General features: G+C 47.2%; 4 protein-coding genes across 9 annotated transcripts; 1 reads left to right on the forward strand and 3 right to left on the reverse strand.

Annotated features, from left to right (window-relative positions):
* Positions 1-904: 904 nt before the first annotated feature.
* LOC120903884 (putative ATP-dependent RNA helicase SoYb) lies at positions 905-11,427 on the reverse strand. The gene is made up of 11 exons (XM_040313545.1): positions 10,833-11,427; positions 10,492-10,719; positions 10,154-10,412; positions 9,028-10,075; positions 8,255-8,510; positions 8,003-8,182; positions 7,082-7,927; positions 5,345-5,775; positions 4,145-5,275; positions 3,833-4,076; positions 905-2,815 (listed from the first exon to the last, which is right to left on the reverse strand). Exons 1-11 carry the CDS (start codon positions 11,049-11,051, stop codon positions 1,727-1,729), a joined length of 5,931 nt encoding a protein of 1,976 aa, XP_040169479.1. The 5' UTR covers positions 11,052-11,427; the 3' UTR covers positions 905-1,726.
* A 558-nt stretch (positions 11,428-11,985) lies between these two features.
* On the forward strand, positions 11,986-13,533 carry LOC120903149 (28 kDa heat- and acid-stable phosphoprotein). Its single transcript, XM_040312398.1, has 3 exons — positions 11,986-12,250; positions 12,482-12,946; positions 13,072-13,533. Exons 1-3 carry the CDS (start codon positions 12,241-12,243, stop codon positions 13,104-13,106), a joined length of 510 nt encoding a protein of 169 aa, XP_040168332.1. The 5' UTR covers positions 11,986-12,240; the 3' UTR covers positions 13,107-13,533.
* Positions 13,534-13,973: 440 nt separating this feature from the next.
* On the reverse strand, positions 13,974-15,028 carry LOC120903148 (UPF0488 protein CG14286). The gene is made up of 2 exons (XM_040312397.1): positions 14,589-15,028; positions 13,974-14,513 (listed from the first exon to the last, which is right to left on the reverse strand). Exons 1-2 carry the CDS (start codon positions 14,821-14,823, stop codon positions 14,098-14,100), a joined length of 651 nt encoding a protein of 216 aa, XP_040168331.1. The 5' UTR covers positions 14,824-15,028; the 3' UTR covers positions 13,974-14,097.
* Positions 15,029-15,897: 869 nt separating this feature from the next.
* LOC120903284 (SET domain-containing protein SmydA-8) lies at positions 15,898-22,746 on the reverse strand. 6 transcript variants are annotated; one of them, XM_040312602.1, is made up of 5 exons: positions 22,592-22,746; positions 21,355-21,425; positions 17,525-17,670; positions 17,311-17,451; positions 15,898-17,241 (listed from the first exon to the last, which is right to left on the reverse strand). In XM_040312602.1, the coding sequence occupies exons 2-5, from the start codon at positions 21,376-21,378 to the stop codon at positions 15,966-15,968; spliced, it is 1,587 nt and encodes a 528-aa protein (XP_040168536.1). In that variant the 5' UTR covers positions 21,379-21,425; positions 22,592-22,746; the 3' UTR covers positions 15,898-15,965. The 6 variants fall into 6 exon arrangements, with proteins under 6 accessions (XP_040168536.1, XP_040168535.1, XP_040168534.1 ...); XM_040312601.1 differs by having other exon boundaries at positions 22,581-22,746; XM_040312600.1 differs by having other exon boundaries at positions 21,355-21,445; positions 22,592-22,745.
* Positions 22,747-23,222: the final 476 nt, after the last annotated feature.

The raw sequence follows: 23,222 nt of genomic DNA on the forward strand, positions 1-23,222 counted from the left end.
CTCCTTGTTTTTTCGCTTGCTCCTTTTTGCTCGCTTTCTCTAAACACGCTCCATCCCTCTCTCTCTCTCTCACTCGCCCGTCCTCGCGTGGCGTCCCTTTTCAGCGTCGCTTTTTTTGCGAAAACCGATTCAAATCCGATTCAAATTCGTTTTCTGCCACCAGGCAAGCATCCTCCGCAGCAGGCAACAACGGAGCCACGCACACGCACGCTCTGTATGTGTGTGAACGCGTTGTCTGTATCGTGCTTTCTCTCGCACTCTCGCGCTCTTTCCCTTTTGTTTGCACGGGCGGCCGAAGAAGCGTGCCTGCTGAGATTGCTGCCCTCCTGGTGCATGTTTTCGGTTGCCGCATTGAACAAATACAGCCACGCGCATCACACGGGGCGCGTGTGTGTAGCAGCTGTGAGGCGCGCGCACGCCACTGCGCGTGTAGTTGCTACGTCCTGTATGTGTAGAAGCCAGCGAAGAGGGGGGCATGCGAATTGCAGGCAAGCTGACCGCTTTCGCGCTAAAACAGCTGTGTTTGTGTGCCATGGACGTGAAAGAGCGAGATTGCGCGCAATTCGGCGAACATACGCAAAACCACGTGTTGCTGGTGGCGGGTATCATTTGCGACAAACACTGCGCAAAAAGGGGATTACAAATTGAAATGCTTTATTCAACATTATTCATTCTTTCACTGGTGTCAATTTAAAGCACACTAATTTACAAATGTTTTAACACAATTTATTTCACAATTCGTTGCACAATGTCGGAAATGCATGTAAATGAAGAATGTAAATCACGGAATTTTCGAAGCAGAACATAACAGGTTGGCTGATAAGTCCCCGATCTGACACATACATGGCGCCGCTAGTATTAAATGCATATTATTTTTATATAGTACCAACCTGCAAATGATTCGTGTCAAAATTTGGCGTCTGTATGTCAATTAGTTTGTGAGACAGAGCGTCTTTTTGTCAAGCAACTTTTGTTATTGTAAAAAAAATGGAAAAAAAGGAATTTCGTGTTTCGATAAAATACTGTTTTCTGAAGGGAAAAAATACAGTGGAAGCAAAAACTTGGCTTGATAATGAGTTTCCGGACTCTGTCCCAGGGAAATCAACAATAATTGATTGGTATGCAAAATTCAAGCGTGGTAAAATGAGCACGGAGGACGGCATGAACGCAGTGGACGCCCGACAGAGGTGTTTACCGACAAAAAAAATAAAAAAATCCACAAAATGATTTTGAATGACCGTAAAATGAAGTTGATCAAGATAGCAGAGGCCTTAAAGATATCAAAGGAACGTGTTGGTCATATCATTCATCAATATTTGGATATGCGGAAGCTCTGTGCAAAATGGGTGCCGCGCGAGCAAAACCGAAGGAGTACTACCAAAATGGTATAAAAAATTGGAAGGTCGTTATAATCGTTGCATCGCTCTTGAAGGGAACTATGTTGAATAATAAAAACGAATTTTGACAAAAAAATGTGTTTTTCTTCGTTAGACCGGGGACTTATCAGCCAACCTGTTACTGTTCTGTCATTTCCCTTGGTTTGGTAACAAATCGTTATATTCGTTTTCTTCACAATGTTATAAAATGCTGCTCTCTTTGCTTTGTACTGTCCCCTTTTTGTAGGCTGTTGGAGTTCATCTTCTTCATCTGATTCTTAAACCGTTAATTACATAAAAAACTAATTTCTCTCTCTTTCTGTAGTCAGAAAGAAGACACCACCCCCTTCCTAATTCAACCCGAGAAACACACCGTCCTCGTCCTCCGCATCGGAATCGTCCTGCAGCGTCTGCTCGTTCCCCGACCCTACACTATCGACCGAGCTGCTGTCCAGGTGGGCCCGCAGCAGATCCTTCCACCGATTTTCCTTCACCATTTCATCCGAGCTGGAGTCACCGGCACCACCTCCACGGCCAAACTGGACCCAGCGCAGCCGCTTGCTGCCGAGCGTGTCCAGCGTGGGCCATCGCAGCCCCGGTACTAGCTTGCGCAACCGCAACACTATCGTAAGCCCCCGCACTCCGTGCACGGAGTCACGCGGTACGATCGGGTTGCGTAGCGTTAGCCCCAGCACGAACCGTTCACCTTCATCTTCGCGCACAAACTGCAGCAGCAGGCTGGTGTGCGTGAGCGTGAGGTTGTACCGCTTCACGTCCGGTGCGTGCACGTGCAGCACCACGAAGTATTCGTCCTGGTCCCACACGGAGGACGGAAAGCGGTAGTCACAGTCGAGCCGGAGCTCTTTCAACGTGCGCCGCTGCCTGCGTGCAGCCCGTATGGCACTTTTCTCATCGTCGGACGTTTCTAGTGATCTGCCCGCCGCTTTCTTCTCCACCGGCAGCTGCTCCGCCGCGTTGCAGCGGGAATCGGGCACCGCCTCCTTAATGGCACGTGCTGGGCCGTGCGTCGCCCCACCGTTCCGCGGTGCGGACGATGCCTTCTGCATCAGCTCCATCAGCTCCTCGTGCGTAAAGTTCACCTGCGTGAAGTTGTCATCCTCGTCCGTGTCGGGAACGGTGCTGCTGACGCCGTCCTCGTTGCCCACCCACATCGCTAGCCCGTCGTACGCGATGTCCGACACGATGGAAAACATGTCTTGCGAGTTCGCGTCGCACAGTACCATCTCGTACCGGTGGCAGCCCTCGATTCGCTGCTCCCCGTCCTGTTCTACCCACGGCAGCACCTTGGTGATGATGGCGTACATCGTGCCCTGGTTGTGCTGCTCCAACCAACGGTCGTAGATGGCGTCGGCTACTTCGCCGGTCCATTCCGTTGCACCGCCCGGTGGATGGATGTGCGCAAACGAACCTTTAATTGCCTGCCGAGAGAGCGGGGGAGAGAAAGGGATGGAGAGTAAAGGTGAGCAAAAGATTAAAGATTTCCCAACTAGTGATGGGAAAAATGAAGTTTTGGTCGGATTCCGACTAGCTTGGTTGTTTTGTCGAATCGATTCCGGATGGTAGGTTCGGAATCGAAATCGGTTCAGAAACCGGTTCCGGAATGGACTCCGGAATCAAATCCGTTCTCGATGTCTCCATGAGAATAGGCCTTTGGATCCTGTGCAGCTACGATTGTATCGATAGCCGCTAAGAACCCAAATTTAGTTAAGTAAAAGATCCATTCTCATGAAGTTTCCGGGAATGATTTCGTTTCTAATACGTCTGATTTCAATTCTATAACTGACTCTGATTCTGGAGCGATTTCTGATTCTGATTCCAGGGCTGATTGTCATTTCCGGACCAATTCCTATTCTTGAGCCGATTCCAGAATTGGAGTCGGTTCCGGAATTGGAATCGGAATCGGAGGTGGCTTCGGAATCGGCTTCAGAGCCTGCTCCAGATTCAGAATCGGGAGTTTGCTCCGGAATCTACTCCGGAATCAGAATCGGAGTTAGCTCTGGAATCGGCTTCAGAGTCTGCTCTGGAATCGGCTTCAGAGAATGCTCCGGATTCGGAATCGGAGTCGGCTCCGGAATCTACTCCGGAATAGGCTCCGGTGTCAGAAACGGAGTCAGAATCAGAGTCGGAATCGGAGATGGCTCCGGAATCAGCTTCAGAGTCTGTTCCGGATTTGGAATCGGAGTCGGCTACGGAATGAACTCCGAAGCCTGCTCTGGAATCAGAATCTGAGTCAGAATCGGAGTCGGAATCGGCTTCATAGTCTGCTTCGGAATCGGCTGCGGAATCAGCTCCGGAATCAGAATTAGAAATGGAAGAATTAGAATCGAAGTCGGCTCTGGAATCGACTCCGGAATTGATTCCGAACACGGAATAGGAACCAGGTAGTTCCTATTCCAAGCCCCCACCACTATTCCCCAAAAAAAATCGTGTCCTACCAGAAACGGAACACTGCTCAGCAGGTTATCCGATGCTTTGAAGATTTCCCGGCATCGCACGGTGCCACCAAAGTCAACAAGGAACACATCCACTTCTCTGCCCTCTGACAGCACGCCCACAATACGGCCACGGTGGTAAAAGTTCTCGAACAGCGCCAAACAGTGCTGACCGACGCGTGGATGATTTAGCGGAGTTAAAGGTTCCTTAGTAAAATCTTTGATCAAAGCGTCCACCTCACGAATTCTGGTAAATAAGAAATGGGAAGACGTGTTAGAAGAGAAAAAAGCACTTCGGGGAGCGCCGCTTCTTACCTATTGGATTGAGAGACATAAAAATTGTCCGGTGTTAGATAGTGGCCAATCATTACGCTGTAGTTCTTGCCGACCAACAGCGAATCGAACTGGTACTGGGCCGTTGCCTCCTGTGCCGGCGAAACGAGCTCGAACGAGCTGGACGAGGACATGGTACTGTCCGCTTCGATTGGCATCAGCTTACTTTGCACAATGTCAGTGTCTTCCGCGATGGATTCCTCTGCAGCCGGTGTCGTTACAATTTCTGGTAACTTTTGCAACACTTCACCCTCATCATCATCATCACGCACTGCTGGTGGTGTTGCATGAGCAATCGTCGTCTGCTGCCGCTTGCCATTGTCAATTTCATCTGAGGTCGCCGACGACTCTGTTATATTCATTTTTTCCGCTTCCTTTCCCTGCTCTTGGTCTGATATCTGCTTCCCGCGATCATCCGACTCGCTGCTGTCGTTTTGTTTCTCATGCTCATCATCCGACACCCTCATGCCCTGATCGTCCTTGATGGGCACGTCCACATGCACCAGCAGCTTGAGCGTTTCGTTCGAATCGAAGCTAATTTCTCCCGTCCCGATGCCACTACGCATCAGTTCGTCATCTCCAACGCCTTCCACCATTTCCAACACATCGTCCATCGCAGCAGCAGCTCCCGCTTTGCCATCTCGCTCCAGCTCCTCCACCTCGCGGCGCAACAATTGCATGCCGTGCTTTTCACAGTCCCGCACCAGCTTCCGGATCCGCTCGAACGATTCCTTATCACCCACACCGTACTGCTTGGCGATCAGGGACGCCCGGATCCGTTCCACCGTAACCGTCGTTTTCATCCCATCCAGCTCCTCCACCAGATACAGCTCATCGACCCACACCGTATCCTTGAGCGCGAGCAGCACATTGCCCTGAATGCTGCAGTTCGGGCGCGTGGCATAGTTTTCGATCCAGCGGCGCACCGTATTCGTCGCGATCTTGTCCCAATCCTGCTCGTAATCGTGCGGTACGACCGCGGCAAGCCGCACGTTGATCGCTTGGGCCGGCAGCGCCCGAAACTGTTCCGGCAGATGGAGCAACGCGTACGCCTTCATGTGCATTATCCGCCCGGTGTCGATGGCGAGCAGCTGTACCTCAACGTTATCAGTTCTACAAGAAGGATGGGAAATAAGTTATTCTGACAATGAAAAACCATCTGCAGAAGTACGGTAAACTTACTTCGTCTCGTCGTAGTTGATGATTTGACAGCGCCAATACTTCTGATCCTCAAACACCACGCACAGATCGTTCCGGTGCGGGTCGCCATGCATCTGGTGCCGGCTTTCGTTGTTAAAGTATACCTGCAGCGCCATATCCTGCAGCATGTAGCGCTTGGTATCGTTCAGCACGGTCCATTCGGACTCGCCCGCAGGGCAATGGTGCTCCAGCCGGGCGGCAAAGTGAGCCGGCGAAAACACGTGGCAGATTTTCATGCGCACTTTGCCACTGCGCGGCACACTGTCGGGGGCCAGATCGTCCAGCGTGAGGGTGTGCCGGAAGACGCAGTTCCGCGCAGCACGGCAAACGGCAAAGCCGAGTATGTACGTGCACAGCATGGACACGGCACGCCCGCTAGCGACTCGGGAACTCTCGAGAATGCTTCGAATTTTCTGGAACGAGCAGGCGGTGAGTGAATGGAAATGTACATTTAGTAAATGGAAACGATCCGGAAATGGTTTCAATTTATATTTAACAAGGATATTGATTGTACAAGAAGACTAAAGGACAAATGGGGTTTAAAATTTTGGAGAATGATTAAGATCTTCCCAGTGTATTTAGCAAGATCTTTCTATAAGAGTCGTACTTATAACAGAGTATATTATCGAATGAAAAGACATGAAAAAAGGATATTAACCGTACACAAAAGAGCTTCAAAGGTAATATATTCAAAGATCTTTGTAGGTTAGGTTATTATTTAGAGCCTGCGCTTCATTTCAGGATCCTATCTTTGAAGCTATCAAAGAAATTTATCAGTACCACGCCTCTTTATTCCAATGCATTGATTATCAAGACAGTTTCGAAACTGTTAATGATAATATTGGAAACTGACCCAAAAAAGTGTAACTCGTTGGATTGACAAAAATACTTCCAACCAACATGATCTGTAAGGTTATTTGCTCTATGTTTAGCTCGGAATCTTCATTACACGGTTAGAAACATTACTGAGGATTTTGGAACTCTTTTTTAACTCCTTCTGACAGGAAGTGATCATAATTTGATGCGAAGTGGACTCTACGGCATTCTTTTTAGAACAGGCGCACTTCGAATCCAATAGAAATTTCCAATGTGCCTGTCCAAAAAGGATGCAGTACTGTCCGTTTTCCATAACTTCGCGTAACAAGGAGTTAAGTAAGTATCCCCAAATTATCAGAACCTCTGAGAACCTAAGTAATCCTTCTCAGTTTAATAGTTGATTACAAACCAGAACTAGGACTACAACCAGAGCAGTATTTCAACTAATCTTCCAAGAAATCAAACATGGCAGAGTGTGATGGAGATTTTAAGGCGACTGTATCATTAGATAGATTCTGGTGGACAATTCAACGTGCTAGGTAGGTACACACATTGAAACATTTAAAGAATTAATTCCAGCGATAGGAATGGAAACTCCAATGATCATTAAACTGGCAACCGTCAATTGTCAAGGATGAAACGAATGTGTACGGATTGGAAAAAAAAGTTTACGGTGATCCGTTGGCTAGAGAAACTCTGTAAAGTTTTCTGAGAAGTAGATGAGTCTATATCCCTTTTTTCGAGTTATCTTTTAAGAAAATGGCAAACGATTTGAAGACAAGATTTTAAGATCCTGTCTAGGAAGACGCCATATATCATATTTTTTAAAGCTTATTCGACCATGCAATCTGCTTCATTTGGGGGAGTTTTTCGGGATTTCACAACCTAGCCCTTTCCTCTCACCTGCGCATTGACGGCCAATTCCTCCGGGATCTGCTTCTGGTGCAGCTCCAGAAAGTCCACCAGCCTCGGCAGCTGTTGATTGTTTTTCTCATTCAGCAACACCAACGATGAGGCCAACCCTTTCTGCCCTTCCTTCCCCTTGGCCGGCAGGTAAGGGCAGTCATAATAGCCGAACGAGCAGGCATACCGCCTAGTAAACGACGACCACGTTGCCGCCAGCGAATAGTGGATAATATGCTGCGCCTTGGAAATTTTCAAATCACCCAGCACCGTATCGCTGCACACCAGCACCACCATATCGCCCGGCTGCAGCTCGTCCCAGTTGCTGAAGCCGGCGTGCTGCTGCAGCACCATCCGCTCGCTGCCCACGATGTGGTTGATCGAGTTCTGGCGCAGCGCGTTCACGATCGGCACCAGATCGTCGCTGTCGTTGCCGAACACGATCGTCCGCTCGCTGCGGTAGTCGTGCTGCTTCAGGTGCCGTATCAGCTCCGTCTGCTTGCGCTCCTCGCCCACGAACGTTTGGATGACGAAACGGGCCTTCGCGTAGACGGCCGCCTCCAGGAAGGCACCGATGCAGATCACCATGTTGCGATAGCGCTGCAGAAACTTGGCCAACATCGGCATCCAGTAGCCGGCGGTGACGATCATCTGCAGCCCCTCCTTGTCGCAATTTTTGCACAGCAGCTGCAGCTCCGGCCCGAAATGGGGCAGTATCTCCTCGAGATTGTCAATCACCACCGTTTGGATGCGCTTGCGGGCGAACGCTTCCGGTGCGAGCTCGTACAGCCGCCGGTAGGCCGGGGCTGTCGTGACAAGGATCGCGCAACCGTTGTAAAGGAGATTCTGCGCAAATGAGAGTAAAAGTGAAGTTTAGAAAAAAATAAATATAAAAAGTTAGATTCGGCGTGGAAAACTTACACATGCTTTCGTCACATCCCGTATGCCGTAACACTCTACCACGGCCAGGTCGGCGTGCGCCTCGGAATGGAGCAGCTTGCGGCAGAAGAACGCAATCCGCTGCACTTCGCGCGACGTGTAGGTGGCGATGATGGCTACCGGACCGGAGGCAGCCTCCACCAGCGATTCTTCGATTTGTCTCTGTGATGAAGAAAACAAAACCCAAATTAGTAAAACACAATCAATCCCACAAGAATGCCCCACCACTCGTACCTGCACCACGGAACATACGGCTGGCAGGTAGGCGAACGTTTTCCCCGTCGACGCACCGTTCACGCAGATGAACGAGTTTTCGCGCAGTATGTGGGGCCACGAGTAAGCCTGCAGGCGCTGCAGCGATTTGATGCCGAGCTGGTCGAGCTCCTGGTGCACGCGCGGGCTAAAGTTGGCCGCCGCAATGCGATCGATCGGTTTCGGCGTTTTCGCACCGTGCACCAGGACGCGGTAGTGGCTTCGGCGGGAAAATATGCTACAATTTTTTTGGAGAAGAACAATAGAGTTTGGTGAGTTTTAGAGGATTTCGAAACGTTCGCCTATCGGATCGTTGGAAAACATATCGAGTTAGTAAGCGCATTCTCAAACAAGTAACATACACACACATACGGTGGATTAGTAAGAAGGGTTATATCAGTTCACGTACAGTTCATTTTATTTTGTCCGTTTTGTATACGTAGTTTCAAAAAGAAACAATACTTTACACGTAATTCTCTGTTCGTTCGCGAGTCACATAGTAAGAAAATAGTCAAGCAAAAGTTAAGGTAATGCAAATCAAAAGAAAAGAAAAGTTCTTCACATTACTTTACACACGATTTAAATGAAATACAAAAAAAACGATTAGAAAAATACTTCCATTCGAGTATTATTAGGCTTGCGTCATGCGTGGGCAATTCTGAAAAAAAGGATTGATTTTTCCTCAACAATTCTAAACACTACTACTCAGCTAGTCATCTGCAACACTCAAAAGGAACCAAAAACAAAACGCTTACCATTTCTCTCCCTGTATAACCTTTTCAAACTTCTTCATCTCGGCGTTACTCTGAACCGTCGGCTGCTCCAGGTACCGCTGTATGAGCTGGTCATTGGTAATGCCGGCCGGTGCGAAACTAAGCTCCGGACTCTGCGGCTGCTCCGGTTCTTGTTTTTGCTTGCTTTGCTGCTGCGCTTTCGCGTTGGCGATTCTTTGCATCAGCCTTTGCTTCAAACTGCTACCACCACCAGCACCACTTGGTGGTGTCATTTCCGTTGATGCGTTTGAATTGTTGGCCGCTGGGCTGGGAGTCGTTTCCTCCGGTTGTGGTGAAGCCTTCGTTGGTGTAACTTGCACTTGCACCGGTTTGGTTGGTGTCTTGGCTTTCGGTTCCACAGCCTTCGTAGGCGCAACGTTTGCATTTTCCACTGCCTTTGGTTTATGCTCCATTGGTGGTGCTTCAACCACCTTAGCCGTGATTGTTTCCGTTGCCTTTGCAGCCTTCAAAAGCTCATATTCGGCCTTCTCCGACAGCCCGACATCGATCGTCAGTGCGTACGCGTCTTTACGGATCTGCTCGAACGGATCTCTGTTGGAATGGTGGCCGGAAGCTTGCGAGCCCGTTCCCGTGCTGGAAGATTCTCGCTCTTTGCTAGTGTTTGGAGAAGCGGTTTTCAGCTTCTGTGCCTTCAGCAGCTTCAGCTTCTGGGCCAATCCGATCGATTTCTTCGAACCGCTCGATTCGGACGATTTGCTTGCTTCGCGCAGCACCGGTGTACGATCGGAAGTGGCCGTGGAAGCTACCGGGGCCGACGGTGGTGGCGGCTGCCGTACCGGAAGCGGGTCAGCAGTGACGACGGGTTGGTTGTTCTGCGCGCCCGTCCCAACCATACTGACCGATTCGTCAAACTCGCGCTCATTCACGCCGTTCAGCAGCGAGATGCCTTCGTTGCGCTGCTGGTCCACCGGTATCGTATACGTATCGCCCGACGAGTTGCCCTGCGACAGACTGCCACTCACTATGGAGGACGGTCGGGTGGAGAACGTTGCATCCATTTCTAGCATTTCTGTGCCGGTGGGGGGGAAATAATTCAATTATTAGAAAATCATTCGAAAGGGCACACAGGGAACGCGCTTCAACTTACGAATAATAAAATTCTTCGGCTCCACCGTCAATCCCATCGCGTTCTCGACCAGCAGGTTCGCCGCATTGTACGTCTTGCTTTTCGTGACGAACAGCAGATCGCCGAAGTGGATCGACTCCTTCCCGACCGTGTAGGGCGTTACGCTGGTGAAGCAGAGCTGCTGGTTGCTGTCGATAAAGGAGCGCAGCATTATGTTGGCCGTTTCGGCCCACCCGCCACATTCCATTATCCGGAGCTGTTCCTCGCGCGGATCGAACACCTGCGATGGAGAGAGAGAGAGAGAGTGAAGAGGTTGAATTGAAAGCAATTCTTGGTATAAACTTGATTGCCGTTCTTACACATTGCGCCGGGAAGATGTTCTTGATCGCTCCCCGCTTCACGCCCGACGTCGACCGGTCGTGGAAGTGGTCCGGCAGTGGTCGCAGCTGCTCGATGCCGACCGTCTTCGGGCAGCCCTCGTCGATCGACCACAGCCGGTACCGCTGGGTGCCCTTGCCATCGACCCTCACCCCGTCCACACTGCAGCGGGTCCAGCGGGCAAGCGATGGATCGTAGAAGGCCACTACCTGCAACAAAAGAAAGGTAAATAAGTCTCGCTTCAGGAAACGATCCTTGTGGGAAGGCAGCCATTTCCCTTTTTTGCTTTTATCCCATGTATGTGTGTGGGTGTGTTTCTTACCTCTCCAAACACCGGCTCGTAATGGCCAATTGACTGGTTCAGATAGTGCTGCTCACAGTACTCGTCGATTGCATCCTGCAGCTGCTTCTGTTGCTTCTTCCTGCTGCCCGGATGGAACGGTTTGTACCAAAACTGGTGCGGATTGACGTAGTGCGTGATGAAGATGCGAGACTCCATCGTTGACGGGCTCCGGTTGCTCTGGTGCTCTGGCGTGCCCATCGAACGTTGAACTCAAGCGTTCCGGGCGCTGTTGTTCTGCTGACCACGAATAGTGCTACCGTGCATAATGCAGCGCACACCGCATGCACTTGTGTAGCACCGGTCGAATACCGCGAATAAGCGTTTTCACTTGACAGTTACCGCACAATACCGCACAATGCGAGAGAGCGAGCGAGAGGGAGAGAGCGACTGACGATCGTGTTTCGGTTTTCCGTGCTTTGGGGTTTTGCTTTGGTGCGTTGGTAGTTTTGTATTTTTCTAAGGTTTAAAAATATACTTTTTTTTAAGTGCGCCCTTTCGGAACAATTATTTTCCACAAAATAGGTGAATCAATATAAAATCTTTCCACTCCGCTTTTGGCACCTGTTGGTTGTGCGCGCTGTCACTTTTGACAGCTGACTTCTGCGCTGAGTCAGAGTGACCAGAAATACAGATTTATCCGTATTGATATTTTTAAAATACTGATCGAGAACCCATCAAATCATTTCCCCATTCATTAATACCCATACATTAAACTCCATTTTTTATGAAGGATAAATGGCTTTGCCGTATTGCTTAGTTAAACTCCATACAAAAATATTGAAATCAGTAGTGACAAAAACTAACAGTTAAACACTGCTTCTAAGCGACCCAAAAAATCTCCCGCGATCATTTTTGGCGACACTTTCCATCTGTCAAACCGTCCATGTTTTAGCACGAAAGTATGGCAAGCTTCGATCGTTTCATCGTGACAATCATTAAGGCCCGTATCTGAATCGCAATCTAAATAAAAAAAAGCGCATTTTATTCGAAATTGTCAATCGAAATAGCCCACGACAGCACTGATAAAATCGCATCAGATGGAAAACTGCCACGGCTCTAAGCTTCATTGGTTTGATTCATTTTTTTTTTGAATTTTGAAAAAATCTGGTCACACTGGTGCTGAGCTGAGCAGCTGTCACCACGGAAGCTTTTCTGCTCGCTGTCTGTTTCGTTTTCGGGGCACACGTTTGGAGGGCTACGGCACTGTTGGCCAGCAGAAAAATTGTAATTTTGGTTGTGCAAAACACTGCTTCCACCCGTCCCACCGATACACAGTCCGGACGTTCCAGCTCCAGCAAGGTGGTGCAGCCGCCCGCTTCCCGTTTACTGTGATAGAGCTTCTCGACGCGAGCTTGTTTTCATCCGACGCCAGTGCAAATTCGCAACCATGCCTCGAGGTACTGTGTGCTGTGTGTTTGCTTTGTTACCAAAGAGAGAAAGAGAGAGATAGCTAGAAAATTGCAGCGGAAAAGGAAGGACGTGGGCAAACAAAGGACACGAGAGCAAAACAAATGCACTGCACGATGCTTGTTCGTTTGCTGCAAACAACACAGCATCCCGCTAGATACAATGACACCAATGATCTGATCCGATTGTGATGCGCTTCGTTTTGTTTTGTTTGTTTGCAGGAAAGTACGTTAATCACAAGGGGCGCAATCGCAACTTCACCAACCCGGAGGAGCTAGAGGCGCAGCGCAAGAAGGACGAGGAGGAGAAGAAATGGCGCAAGACGCGGGAACAGGACTCGGACGAGGATGAGGACGAGGACGGCGACGGGGAGGAAAACGACTCGGACGAGTCGGAATCGGAGGAGGAGGAAAATGCGAAGGGTGCGGCGGGTGTGATACAGATCCAGAACCCGAACCGGGTGGCGAAAAAGTCCCACCGGAAGGTGGAGGAGGTGGCCGAGGACGATGAACCGCAGCTGACCCGCCGGGAGAAGGAGGAGCTGGAGAAGCAGCGGGCAGCGGCCGCCTACCAGAAGCGGCACGCCGAGGGCAAAACGGCCCAGGCGAAGGCGGATCTCGCCCGTTTGGCCATCATCAAGCAGCACCGTGCGGAGGCGGCCGCAAGGCGCGAGGCGGAGAAGAAAGGTAAGTGCTCTCTCGTTCTCGCTCTCGTCGGTCGCTGCGTCTCACGGTGGCGAAATGTTATAATTAACTTTTATCCTTTCCTTTTCTACCGCCATCACATCACCCTCCGCGATCTCCACCATCAGAGAAAGAAGCCAAAATGAAGAGCGGCGCATCATAGGCGCTTATCATCGCCGCGTAGCTGTGCAGCTGTAGGTTAACGAGACGTACGATTCAATTCAAAACACGTGTGTAATTTTGGGGTCGCGATTTTGTTCATCGCGATCGCGATCTGCAATCCAGTTACGATACTTTTGGTTTGTTCTGTTCGGCGCAGAATGAGTGCTTCCCGTACGTGTGTGCACTCTCCCGTCCTTGGAGCCATGTCAACGAGACAACATCCCTTCCTTTAAATGTACCCCCTCTCCTCCCTCTAACTCCCTTTATCCCCTCTCTCTCTCTAGTTGGATAAGTTGAGAATGTAGCAAAAAAAAAAAAAAGAAATTTTTCTGTTTTTGCATCCCCACTACAATCCCCTACTGAGAGTGTTGTATATCGATATATGCAGTAAATTTATATTTAGAGATAAATATAAAACTCCAATCGGCTGTATGGTTTTATTTCTGTGTGTTGAAATGGTTCCGGAGCAAGTTTAAATGTGATATTGCATGTTTGGAGGCATTCTCGTTGTTGATTTCATGACATAGAGAGGCATTGTGTGCTGGAGGAGTTCTTTCGTTTGTCCTATGCGGATAATATTGCCTATCTGTTACATTGAAGTATTCCCTGGACCTTAAACCTTTTGCTTCCTCGGATATTATTTGAGTAAGAGGCTTTTGCAGAATTTTCCAGCGGTTCTCATAGTTGTGCGACACTTCCTTGACTTTTTCTTATGGGAAGTGAACTTCAGTTTGGAAATTTCTCTATGGCACCCTTTTCAGACAGGTCCCTTTGAAATTCTTATTGGATTTGTCAAGCTAGTGTGCTATAGAGCCTAATTCCCCTTTAAATTAAGTTCATTTCAAGTAAGAAAGAGTCAAGTTTCCAATTCTTCCACCGTTCATCCTTTAAACGAGGATTATAATGATCAGATAAACCAAAGTCATCGTTGTCTTATGTTTATTTAAATGCTATCGGCGTACAAAAACAATCCCTTCACCAACGATTTGCGCTCATTCCCCACCAACAGCAAAGTTAAACCGGAAGGAATTATCCGAAGGAACAATTACACTCGCCGGAGCAACTACCGTCGCTACCTTTTTCTCCCCTTTCGCCGGCCCCTCCTTCTCAACGGCCACCGGCGCTGCCCCCGGTACCGTTTCCGTCTCACCGTTGCTGTCACTTTTCGGGAAGTTAAATTTAAAGTTCTTGTCGCCGCTTAAAATGGCCGACTTCTTCACAAAATGGTATTTGGCCTTCTCCTTCGGCTCCTCGAACCGTATACTGTCCGGGCTGACGGCCATCGTTTGCTCCTCGGCCGCCATCCGGCTCCGGTAGTCCCCGAACGTGGTACGCATGATCTGCCGCTTGCGGATGATCGGTTGGGTGCCGCTTTTGAGGGTGTTTATAAGCTTGGACGTTTCTTCCACTGTGCACGGGAGCGCAAAGCGAAAAGATAGTTAGTTAGAACGATTTTTGCACCGGAATCAAGCACCATACATACACTTTTTGTTGTTTTCGCGGACATTTGGAAGGTGCAGTTGTGATTCCAGCTGCTGGATGCACCAGTACAGCTCGAGCTCAAACTGACGATCGGCTTCGGATGGTTCCGCTGCAGCGGGTGCATTTCCGGTTGCTGGTGCGGATGGTTGCGGTGCTGGCGAGGGGAATGAGCCGGGCCGTGGACTGTACTTGAGTTTGCCCGTGTTTTTGTGCAGTTTCACTTTTGGCGGTGCCATTTATGAATGTTAATGTTTCCGACCGGGTTTTTTGGTGAGAGCGATTGCAGACGGATGTTTTGGTGTTTTTGCTGCGTTTTGTTTGTGCGGTGTGTGTCCGTCTGTCTGCCATATGTCAAAGGTTTGTTGTTGTTTTTCTTTCGAGTTCGAATGCTTACATCGTATTCCCAGCTTCCGTTCCCAAACGGCAACCTTGTTAAGGGCAGTAATCAAGACGTAAACATGGTCATAAATAGATAATTTTTAAAAGGTTTTTGATGCACCACAGATTAAGCTTAAACGACTGGAAAATAAGATCTGCATAGAAAAAAAATGAAAGTTCAATAGCTTTACCGGGTTGCTCAATAGATGGCGTATTCCCAAGTGCCACAAATCCACTAAACGACCACTAAACGGCTTCTAAACGACTCAAGTTCTCTATCTAAACGGAATATAGAAAGACTTTGTTTAGCAGACGGCAAACGACTTATGCATTCTAAAAATAGCAAAAAAGCTGGTGGCGCTCTCTGTTGGTGGGATACCCCAACCAGTTGAACTTCATCGCTTGGAGGAGAGCTTTCTCATTTCCTCTGTACTGTTGCATGGTTTCGCATTGAAGTTATGCATCGCTAGAACTAGAACGGCGATACGACTGTTTAAATATTAAACTCCAACGGAAACCACCAGCACTGAAGCAAGTGAGATTTGAGTAATGGTCGTTGGTGTTGATACCCACGTATCTGACCACACGACGATTCATGTAGATTTTTACTCGGAAAGTTAGAAGGCTATATAGGTCATGATAAGATGAAACTTGTCGAAACCCATTGCAAGAAAAGGACTATTGGCCAAACCAATAAAGCTATGGAGCTATCGTTTTGTTTCGATGGATATTCGATTTTCCAGTCGTTTAAGCTTAATCTGTGGCGCTTGGGATCGGTATCATCAACGTTTCAGTGATCGGTATCAGTGATCGTTTAGTGGATTTATGGCTCTTATTTATGGTGGATTTATGGTTATTTGTTAAAAACTAATTTCTTTGGTAACTGAATGGGCAGCTTATAAGAAAAAAAAAAATAAAGTAAAAAAAAATCATTCCTTTTTGTTTATTTTCAGGAAATTTTTATTAATAAAACAAAACCTCATCGAATGTTGTTTAACCCTCACACATCTCCCATATTCTTGAGAGCATCCCGGGCAGCTTCCGCTATCCCATGCTCTGGCGTTCCCTCCGGTTCCAGCGCCAAAATCCGTTCACTCTCCTTCAAAAGCCTCTGCACTTCCTTCAACCGACGGCGCAGCTCGGCCTGTTGTATCACACCACCCTGGAACAGCTGGCCGGCCTCTATCAGCAGTGGCACGTGCATCTCGTACATGATCGTACCTCTCAGTCTGCTCAGCCCCGGCTCTAGCTGATCCACTACCTCGAGCAGATCGCGGCAAAGCGTCTCCTTCCTTTTCAGCTGCTCCCGACTTAGCTGCGGTATCAAAAAGCCCTCAATCTTCCCGTACAGCTCGCACAGCGAATGTTTCACCGAGAGCAGTAGGTAGTGATTGTCGTGCAGGACCGCACCCTGCACCCGAAGGAATGTCTCCAGCCCATCCACATCGTTCCCTCCGATCGTTTCGAGCTGTTGGGAGAGCTGTTCGAGCAGCAGTATAACTGCCTCACAGGACATTACGGTGGAACACTGCCGGCAGTGCCATTCCGCTTCCGGGTTGAGCGGATCCGTCGGCAGTATGTGTCCCCTTGGGCACTTCGTGCACCGCAGGGCGCTACAGTTCGTGCCCAGCTCGGACGGATCGGTGCAGCGGCGACAGTTGCACGAGAAGAACTTTTCCTCCCTTAGGTGCTGTCTGCGCTTGAGCGTACCCTGCAGGATGTGGGCGTAGGTTAGGGTGAGTGGCTCACCCGCCTTAACGTCCCGCAGCACCCGCACGGTAAGGTGGTGCGTTTGAGGTGCATCCGTGTGGCCAGTGTTCGGTGTACAGTCGTGCATCAGTAGGTACGCCTCGGGGAAGAGTGCACGGGCTTTGGTCGGTTCCTGGCCCACCTCGAACGCATTAACCTCGATGATGCCGCATATGGTGTGCAGTTCCAGCTCGCTGTACTCCGCAAAGCCCCACTGGTTACGAATTCGCTCAACGATCTCCTTTTGATTGCGATTCCAAAGCTTCGGTATCTGTTGCCGTACGTCGTTCAGCGGATCCATACCAAGCAGACGATCGTACTGCGACCGATCAACGGTTTTCAGTAGCATACAGCGAAGGGTTAGGATGGCTTCGTACATCAGCTTCACCTGGGCGGCAGGGGACGTTTGAAGGTGCTTGTGGACTGCTTTATCGCGTAGGGGAATGCATTCCAGCTGCCGGTGAGTTCCTGCCGGGGCAAGTCCATGACAGCTCGGAGAGCATATTCGCCAGTTACAGATCTCACATCTAGAGGTTGACAAAATCAGTAAATCGTAGTACACATAGCCGAATGATGTTTCATACATTGCACCTTACCTGTACACAACACTTCCCGGCTTGAAGGCATTGTGGCAACCCAGACAGACGGGTTCCGTTTCTGCACATGGGCCCACAACGAAGGGAGGTGTTTCGATGATGATGTCACCAGCTTTTAGATCTCTCGCAGCCACAATATACCTTTAAAGGAGTCAATGAAAGGTATTTAAAGCTAATCATCTTTAGTTATTAAGTATAAAACAGCAAAACATACCTCCCAACTTGTTCAGAGCGTTTCACTAAGTAAGGTTTACTGGATTCCAGTTGGACTTCCGCTATTAGTTGGCGATCGTGTTCTGAGCAGGGGTTGATATTTTCCTTCGAATGGTTCGACTTTGGTGGATCATATTTCTTTGGTTTCTGTAAATAAAACAACAAAAAGGAACACAATGGTTGAAAATAACTGGAAATGGAACGGAAATAATTTTAACAATTTTAATTAACAATTTTTTTTCATACATTGATTCTCCGTTCAAAATACACCAGAGAATGTACGGAAACTCCAAAGTCTGAACAGAACCCCATAGCAACACACCTTCCCGCATTCCCCCCCCCCCCCCCCTATCCTTTGGGCTGTAAATGCCGAATCAACTCGCCTATTTTCTTTTCCACTTATAGCAAATTCACTGAACAAACGAAAACATTCCAAATTATGGATGCACCGCACCGTAGCGCAGCGCCTGTTTACAGAGTTAATTAATTGCGTCCTCGCCTCTGTGTTCTGGGGGATACGGCCGGGGGGGGGGGGGGGGCCGGGGGCGACCATATTATGCGTGCGTGCATGCAGCGCTACCCTTTTCATTGATTATTAACGAAAAGTGGTGTGTTGTTGCCAGAAGCTGGAAGTTGCATCACTGTATGCATTTATGCAAGGGGTGCGCTCCATGTTATCTTCCATGTGAAAATTTAACCCACCCTGCCCGGTGTTGCTTTCATTTATTTTAGCTTTTAATTTTTTGCTCAATTTTCATGCGGTAACAACGATAATAAGGGAGTGTTCAATCGAAAAGAAAAAAAAAACGACTGTCTGAAAGGGTGGAAGCGGTGTTCCGAGAACTTCCGATGTTCCCGAGTTTTGGATGATGCAACGCTCTTGTACGCTTTACGGTTTAATGTTTAATTATTTTTAAAACCGAGCAATATAGGAGCAAAGGTTACGCGGCGTGCAAACTCAGACACAAGCGTGAGAATGATTTTCCATTTGTATGATGAATGGTTAATCAAATGGTAGCCCGGATTGGTTTTGAGCAGCCACTTTCGGGAGTATGGTTTGGGTGGAAAAAGTGACTAGAGGCAGAAGGTGGCTTGAAGTGTTTGAGAACTGAATCATTCATCGTTAGTTGAAAGCTGTGGCAATTGAATGTCATAAAGCGTATTCTTTCATCTTTTAAAAAAACTATAACATCATTCAATTCAGTAGGTCCATTGGGTCAGAAAGAAAGAACGATTGCTGAGCTAGGTAGTGCCAACCCGCACAATTTCTATGACTTAATTGTGGAAAGAATGTAATTTTTGTAGGGTTTATATATAATAAAAGTTAAGCCAAATTACTCTTGATAGTAAAACATAATTATGTTCATATGTGAACTTTATACAGCAATCATTCAAATCAATCAAATCACTGAAGAGCACGGACAAATATACCTTTTTCCGGTTTGAAATTCACGACTGGCCTACACAAGATGCACTTAAATACGCTTAGAGCTGCTTGCCAATCTCCCGGTATGTGTGTATAGTGTGCATAAAAATAAACAATCACACAGGGCACACCTGTTAGCGTTTTCTCGCCAGCTGAAACTGTTGTGAATGCTCAGAAAACAAAACACTACAAAAACATTAAAATATTCTACACCACCACCAACAAGAGTAACAAAAACTCGTCAAACAGCACGCGAAATAGCACATTATTATCTCATCTTTCTGCGCATTGTACCAGCGCGCGCGCGTTCGTGTGTCGACTGTGACAATCTGATGTGAACAAGAGCAAAAAAAAAAAAAAAGAAATACTCTTAGTGAGCTTGTTCGCGTGCCCTCCGCTCACAGCGCTACACAGTTCAACGGGGGATGATCGCTTTTCTGCGAAAATGCCACTAAATAGTTGTCGTGCAGCTTCGAACAATTGGCTGGGAGGGAAATGTGTGGTGCGGTTTTGCGCAACCCGAGCGGAGATATTTTATAATTAACTAAATAATTGTCGGCATGCGTCAACCGAGACACAAACTCAGACACACACACGTAGGGAAGATAGAGGGAGGTGAGCAACGGACTAGATTGTTCATCCCGAGGCGATTTGAGATGCCGAGCTGTGACTGTCTTCGTGCTGGGTAATGTAGCGTGAAGTGGGAATAGCGTTGAGCGTTGTTGAACGGGGAACGATGCACTTGTGGTTGACGTCGTGAGCACGGGATTGTCTTTCAACACCCGTTGCCGGCGGGTGGTGGTTTTCTGTCTGTCTTGATTGTGGAAGCAATGTGTTGTGCTGTTTAAATGGTATATTTTCATAGCATTAGCTGAAGGTTTGTGCACGCAACTAAGAGACTGGAGTGCTACAAATCGCTCCATCAGTTAATGCATTTTAAAGTTATAGTAAATTGATTAACGTTGTTCAAACAAATTGAGATAATTTAAGACTTTCTAGTAAATCATTGTTAACTAAATATACAAAAAAGTATCGAAATTATTTTAGTTCACGCCAGTGATGTGAACCACCAGGCTTCTCCATTGAATCGGGTTAATAGCAAATTTGTACTTTTTCCATCATTTTTACGTGAGTTTACAACACTGATTCGGTCAATCATTAAGAATGACTTAACCTGATTGATTGAGATATTGCAAAGCTAGTATTTTATATGAATCATTTAAAAAAAAGTGAACAAACGACCAGGCTTCTCCATTGTATACAAAGCCATACAAGGACATAGGCTGGTATTATTGAATCCGTTCGTAGCGGCGGCGTACGTCCCGACACTCATTTTCCTAACGTACTAGATGGTTGCTACAGTTATTCACCGCAGCGTTGTAGGACCGGGCTCAAGAAATGTGTTGCCATCCCTAGAATTTCATGTGAGCGCCGTACGTCCCCGCTACGAACGGATTCCAATAATACCAGCCATAGCCATACAAAGTGGAAATCTCTTGTTTATTGCTGATTTTATGGTCAAAACTTGTAAGGAAGCAAATTTTAATAAAAGAAGCTTTATGGAGCAATATGTAATGTATTTGATATAATTACAAATTTGGTATTCTTTTTCTTTTGAAAAATCGAGTAAACAACCAGGCTTCTCCATGGCCTCTGAACAGCTTCATGAATGACTGTATTTCTAAGTGAAGTCTCTTCACAATTATACAAAAATCTCCAGTTTATCGGAAAGTCGGAAGGTTTAAAATTATGAACAATGCTACTATTTTAGAGTTATGATAATTTAAATAGTTTTGGGAGTTCATGGATCAATTATTGGTTGAATGATACTTCGTAGTTTATAGTTAAATAAGAATTTTTAATTATAAAATTATGGAAAGAGAGCTCAGCTTAGCCTAATGATCGAAAATAGCTGTTGAAAGAAGTCAAAAAAATCGATTTTAAATTTTTTTTCTGAATTTTGATTAGTTATTATTAGTTATTAGATAGACACAAGCTATTAGATTGAATTAAGGTGGGATGTAGCTGGCGTGAGTTTCTAGTTGAAGTATATTTAATCAAAATGAAATAATGAATTTCCAATGAAAGTACGAAGTGAACTCTTATGAAATTAACAAAAACTTAATTAATTGTTATTTAATGTTAAGATGTAGATTTCATTTTGATGAACATCAGATAAACTGTAATAATAATCCAATGAAATCCACTATCAAGTTCAATGAACACTGTATTGTTAAGTGTTTTTATTATATGCAGGAAGAATTATTTCATTGCTTAGGTCTTGTTGTACACTTTTAAACGTTATTCTGTATAATCCAATCAAAAATATAACATATGACATATAACATTGTAAAACTTCAATATACTTGTTTTTTTGAACAGATATTTTTCCCCTAAATTTTTACCTTTTTCTTGTGATGAGACGGCATTTTCACTGCTCAAACTAAACCACTTTACTTTAAACCTGGATCCGGAGCTACACGAGGAAATGCAAAGCTTTAAACGGATTCACTTCGATCAGTCACCAACGCTTCACTATCGAGAGCGCAAACCCCGATCGCTCCGGTATTTCTTGCTTGCGTAGCACGTGTGCGCATTCGCTAGTGCGTGTGTGTATGGGTCTGCCTTTCACGACAAATTTCACTCTCGTCTGTCACCGAGCAGCCGGGATGGTCCAACGTACCGAATCGCTACACCGGGTGTTGTGTGCCACCACGGGCGACGAGTCGAACTCGGTCGCCGGAATCGGTCGGTTGGGGCGCTTATTTTTAGAACCACAAATCAACGGGCCGCACAAAGTTACACGCCATTCCTTTCTATCGCACCGCTGTTTTATGGGACTTTTTTGTCGGCTTTTTTCTCGTTTTGCTTTCTGTTCGATCTGCTTGATCGAGCGGAAGATCACCCCGATCTTTTTCGCATCGGAAACGGTTTCGGTTGAAATGTGAGACAAACCTCAAGCAGCTCGTTTCCCGCGCGGAACAGTTATTTATTTATTTATTATGATCTCCCGTACGGAGGAGAAAGGAAACCACCTGGCGCAGCCCTGCGGGAGGGAGTGTGTGTGATGTTAACACTGCACCAGATGTTACCGATCACCGTGTACGTCTTTTCACGGCCACAGCGGACAAACGGCACGATGTGCAACTTGTTGCTTCAGCCAAGTCGCCTTTTGACACATCGACACACACACACATTTGGGTATACGCGTGACGTACGGTCAAATTCACCGTGACAAATGACGGGCCGATTGGGAAGGGAGATTTGGGTGGGGGCCCCTCGGGGCACGCTGACAAGGGTCACTGATTTGAAGTGACTTTTCTAAGCGTACGTGCGTGCGCGAAGTCGCTAGCAACCCGAGCCGCGTCTGTCAAACAGTCAATTAAACGTAGCCCGAGGGGTGCGTGGGGCCACCGAGCACAACACTGTCTTGATGCTAATTTTACTCTCAATCAAAACGGTTAACTCTAACCCGGAAAAAGCAACAAAAGAAAAACCAGTGTCTTTGTACGAAGTTTGCTTCCCGGTTCCTTATTGTTTTCTAATGCGCGAAACTCTCGCTCACGCTGACATGTGTCAGTTGCACAGTCTCAAGCCTTTTGTTTTGTTGGCACACAAAACGAGCACAAACCTTTCACTCACTCGATTGACAAAAAAACCCCTTTTTGTACCCTACATTTGGTGGCACTTTTCTTAGCGAACAAAATGTAACACTTTGCGCGCGTCTATTCACGTGCGCAGCTACGGGTGTGCGACAACCGACGGCTTCTAAGCGATGGTTCGTACTGATTGGTGCGTTCGCGTCGTGAAGCTGCATTTGAAACGGAACGAACGAACGCGGGCTAGCAGCAATGGGCAGGCGGGTTTGGTGTCGTAAAGCCAAAAACAAATAACATCATCCACAGGTCCATCGAATCTGTTGTATGTTGTGTGTGTGTGTTATTCTGTATGTGTGTATGTCGCTTGAAGCGCAACGTTGTACTTTTGCCACAAATTGGCACGAGCGCAAACAGTCGGCAGAGGGTAAGGCTTGGTCATAAATTATCTCAAGTAACACAGAAAATGTGTTTAAGCATAATTGCGATGTACCAACGGGTACGATCATTCTATGATTGCAGAATTTAACTGTGTTTGAAGGAGAATTTTTAAAGTTATAATGAAGTATTTATATTTTAAATTTACGCCTAGATGTATGCAATGAAGCGAATGAAAAGGTAATTGAAAAGTAAGCTGTATTGGAGTACTTGTGTGATACATATTGCATATATTTGGG

This window comes from Anopheles arabiensis, chromosome 3, assembly GCF_016920715.1.
Source record: "Anopheles arabiensis isolate DONGOLA chromosome 3, AaraD3, whole genome shotgun sequence".
In the NCBI taxonomy this organism is placed as follows: Eukaryota; Metazoa; Arthropoda; class Insecta; order Diptera; family Culicidae; genus Anopheles; species Anopheles arabiensis.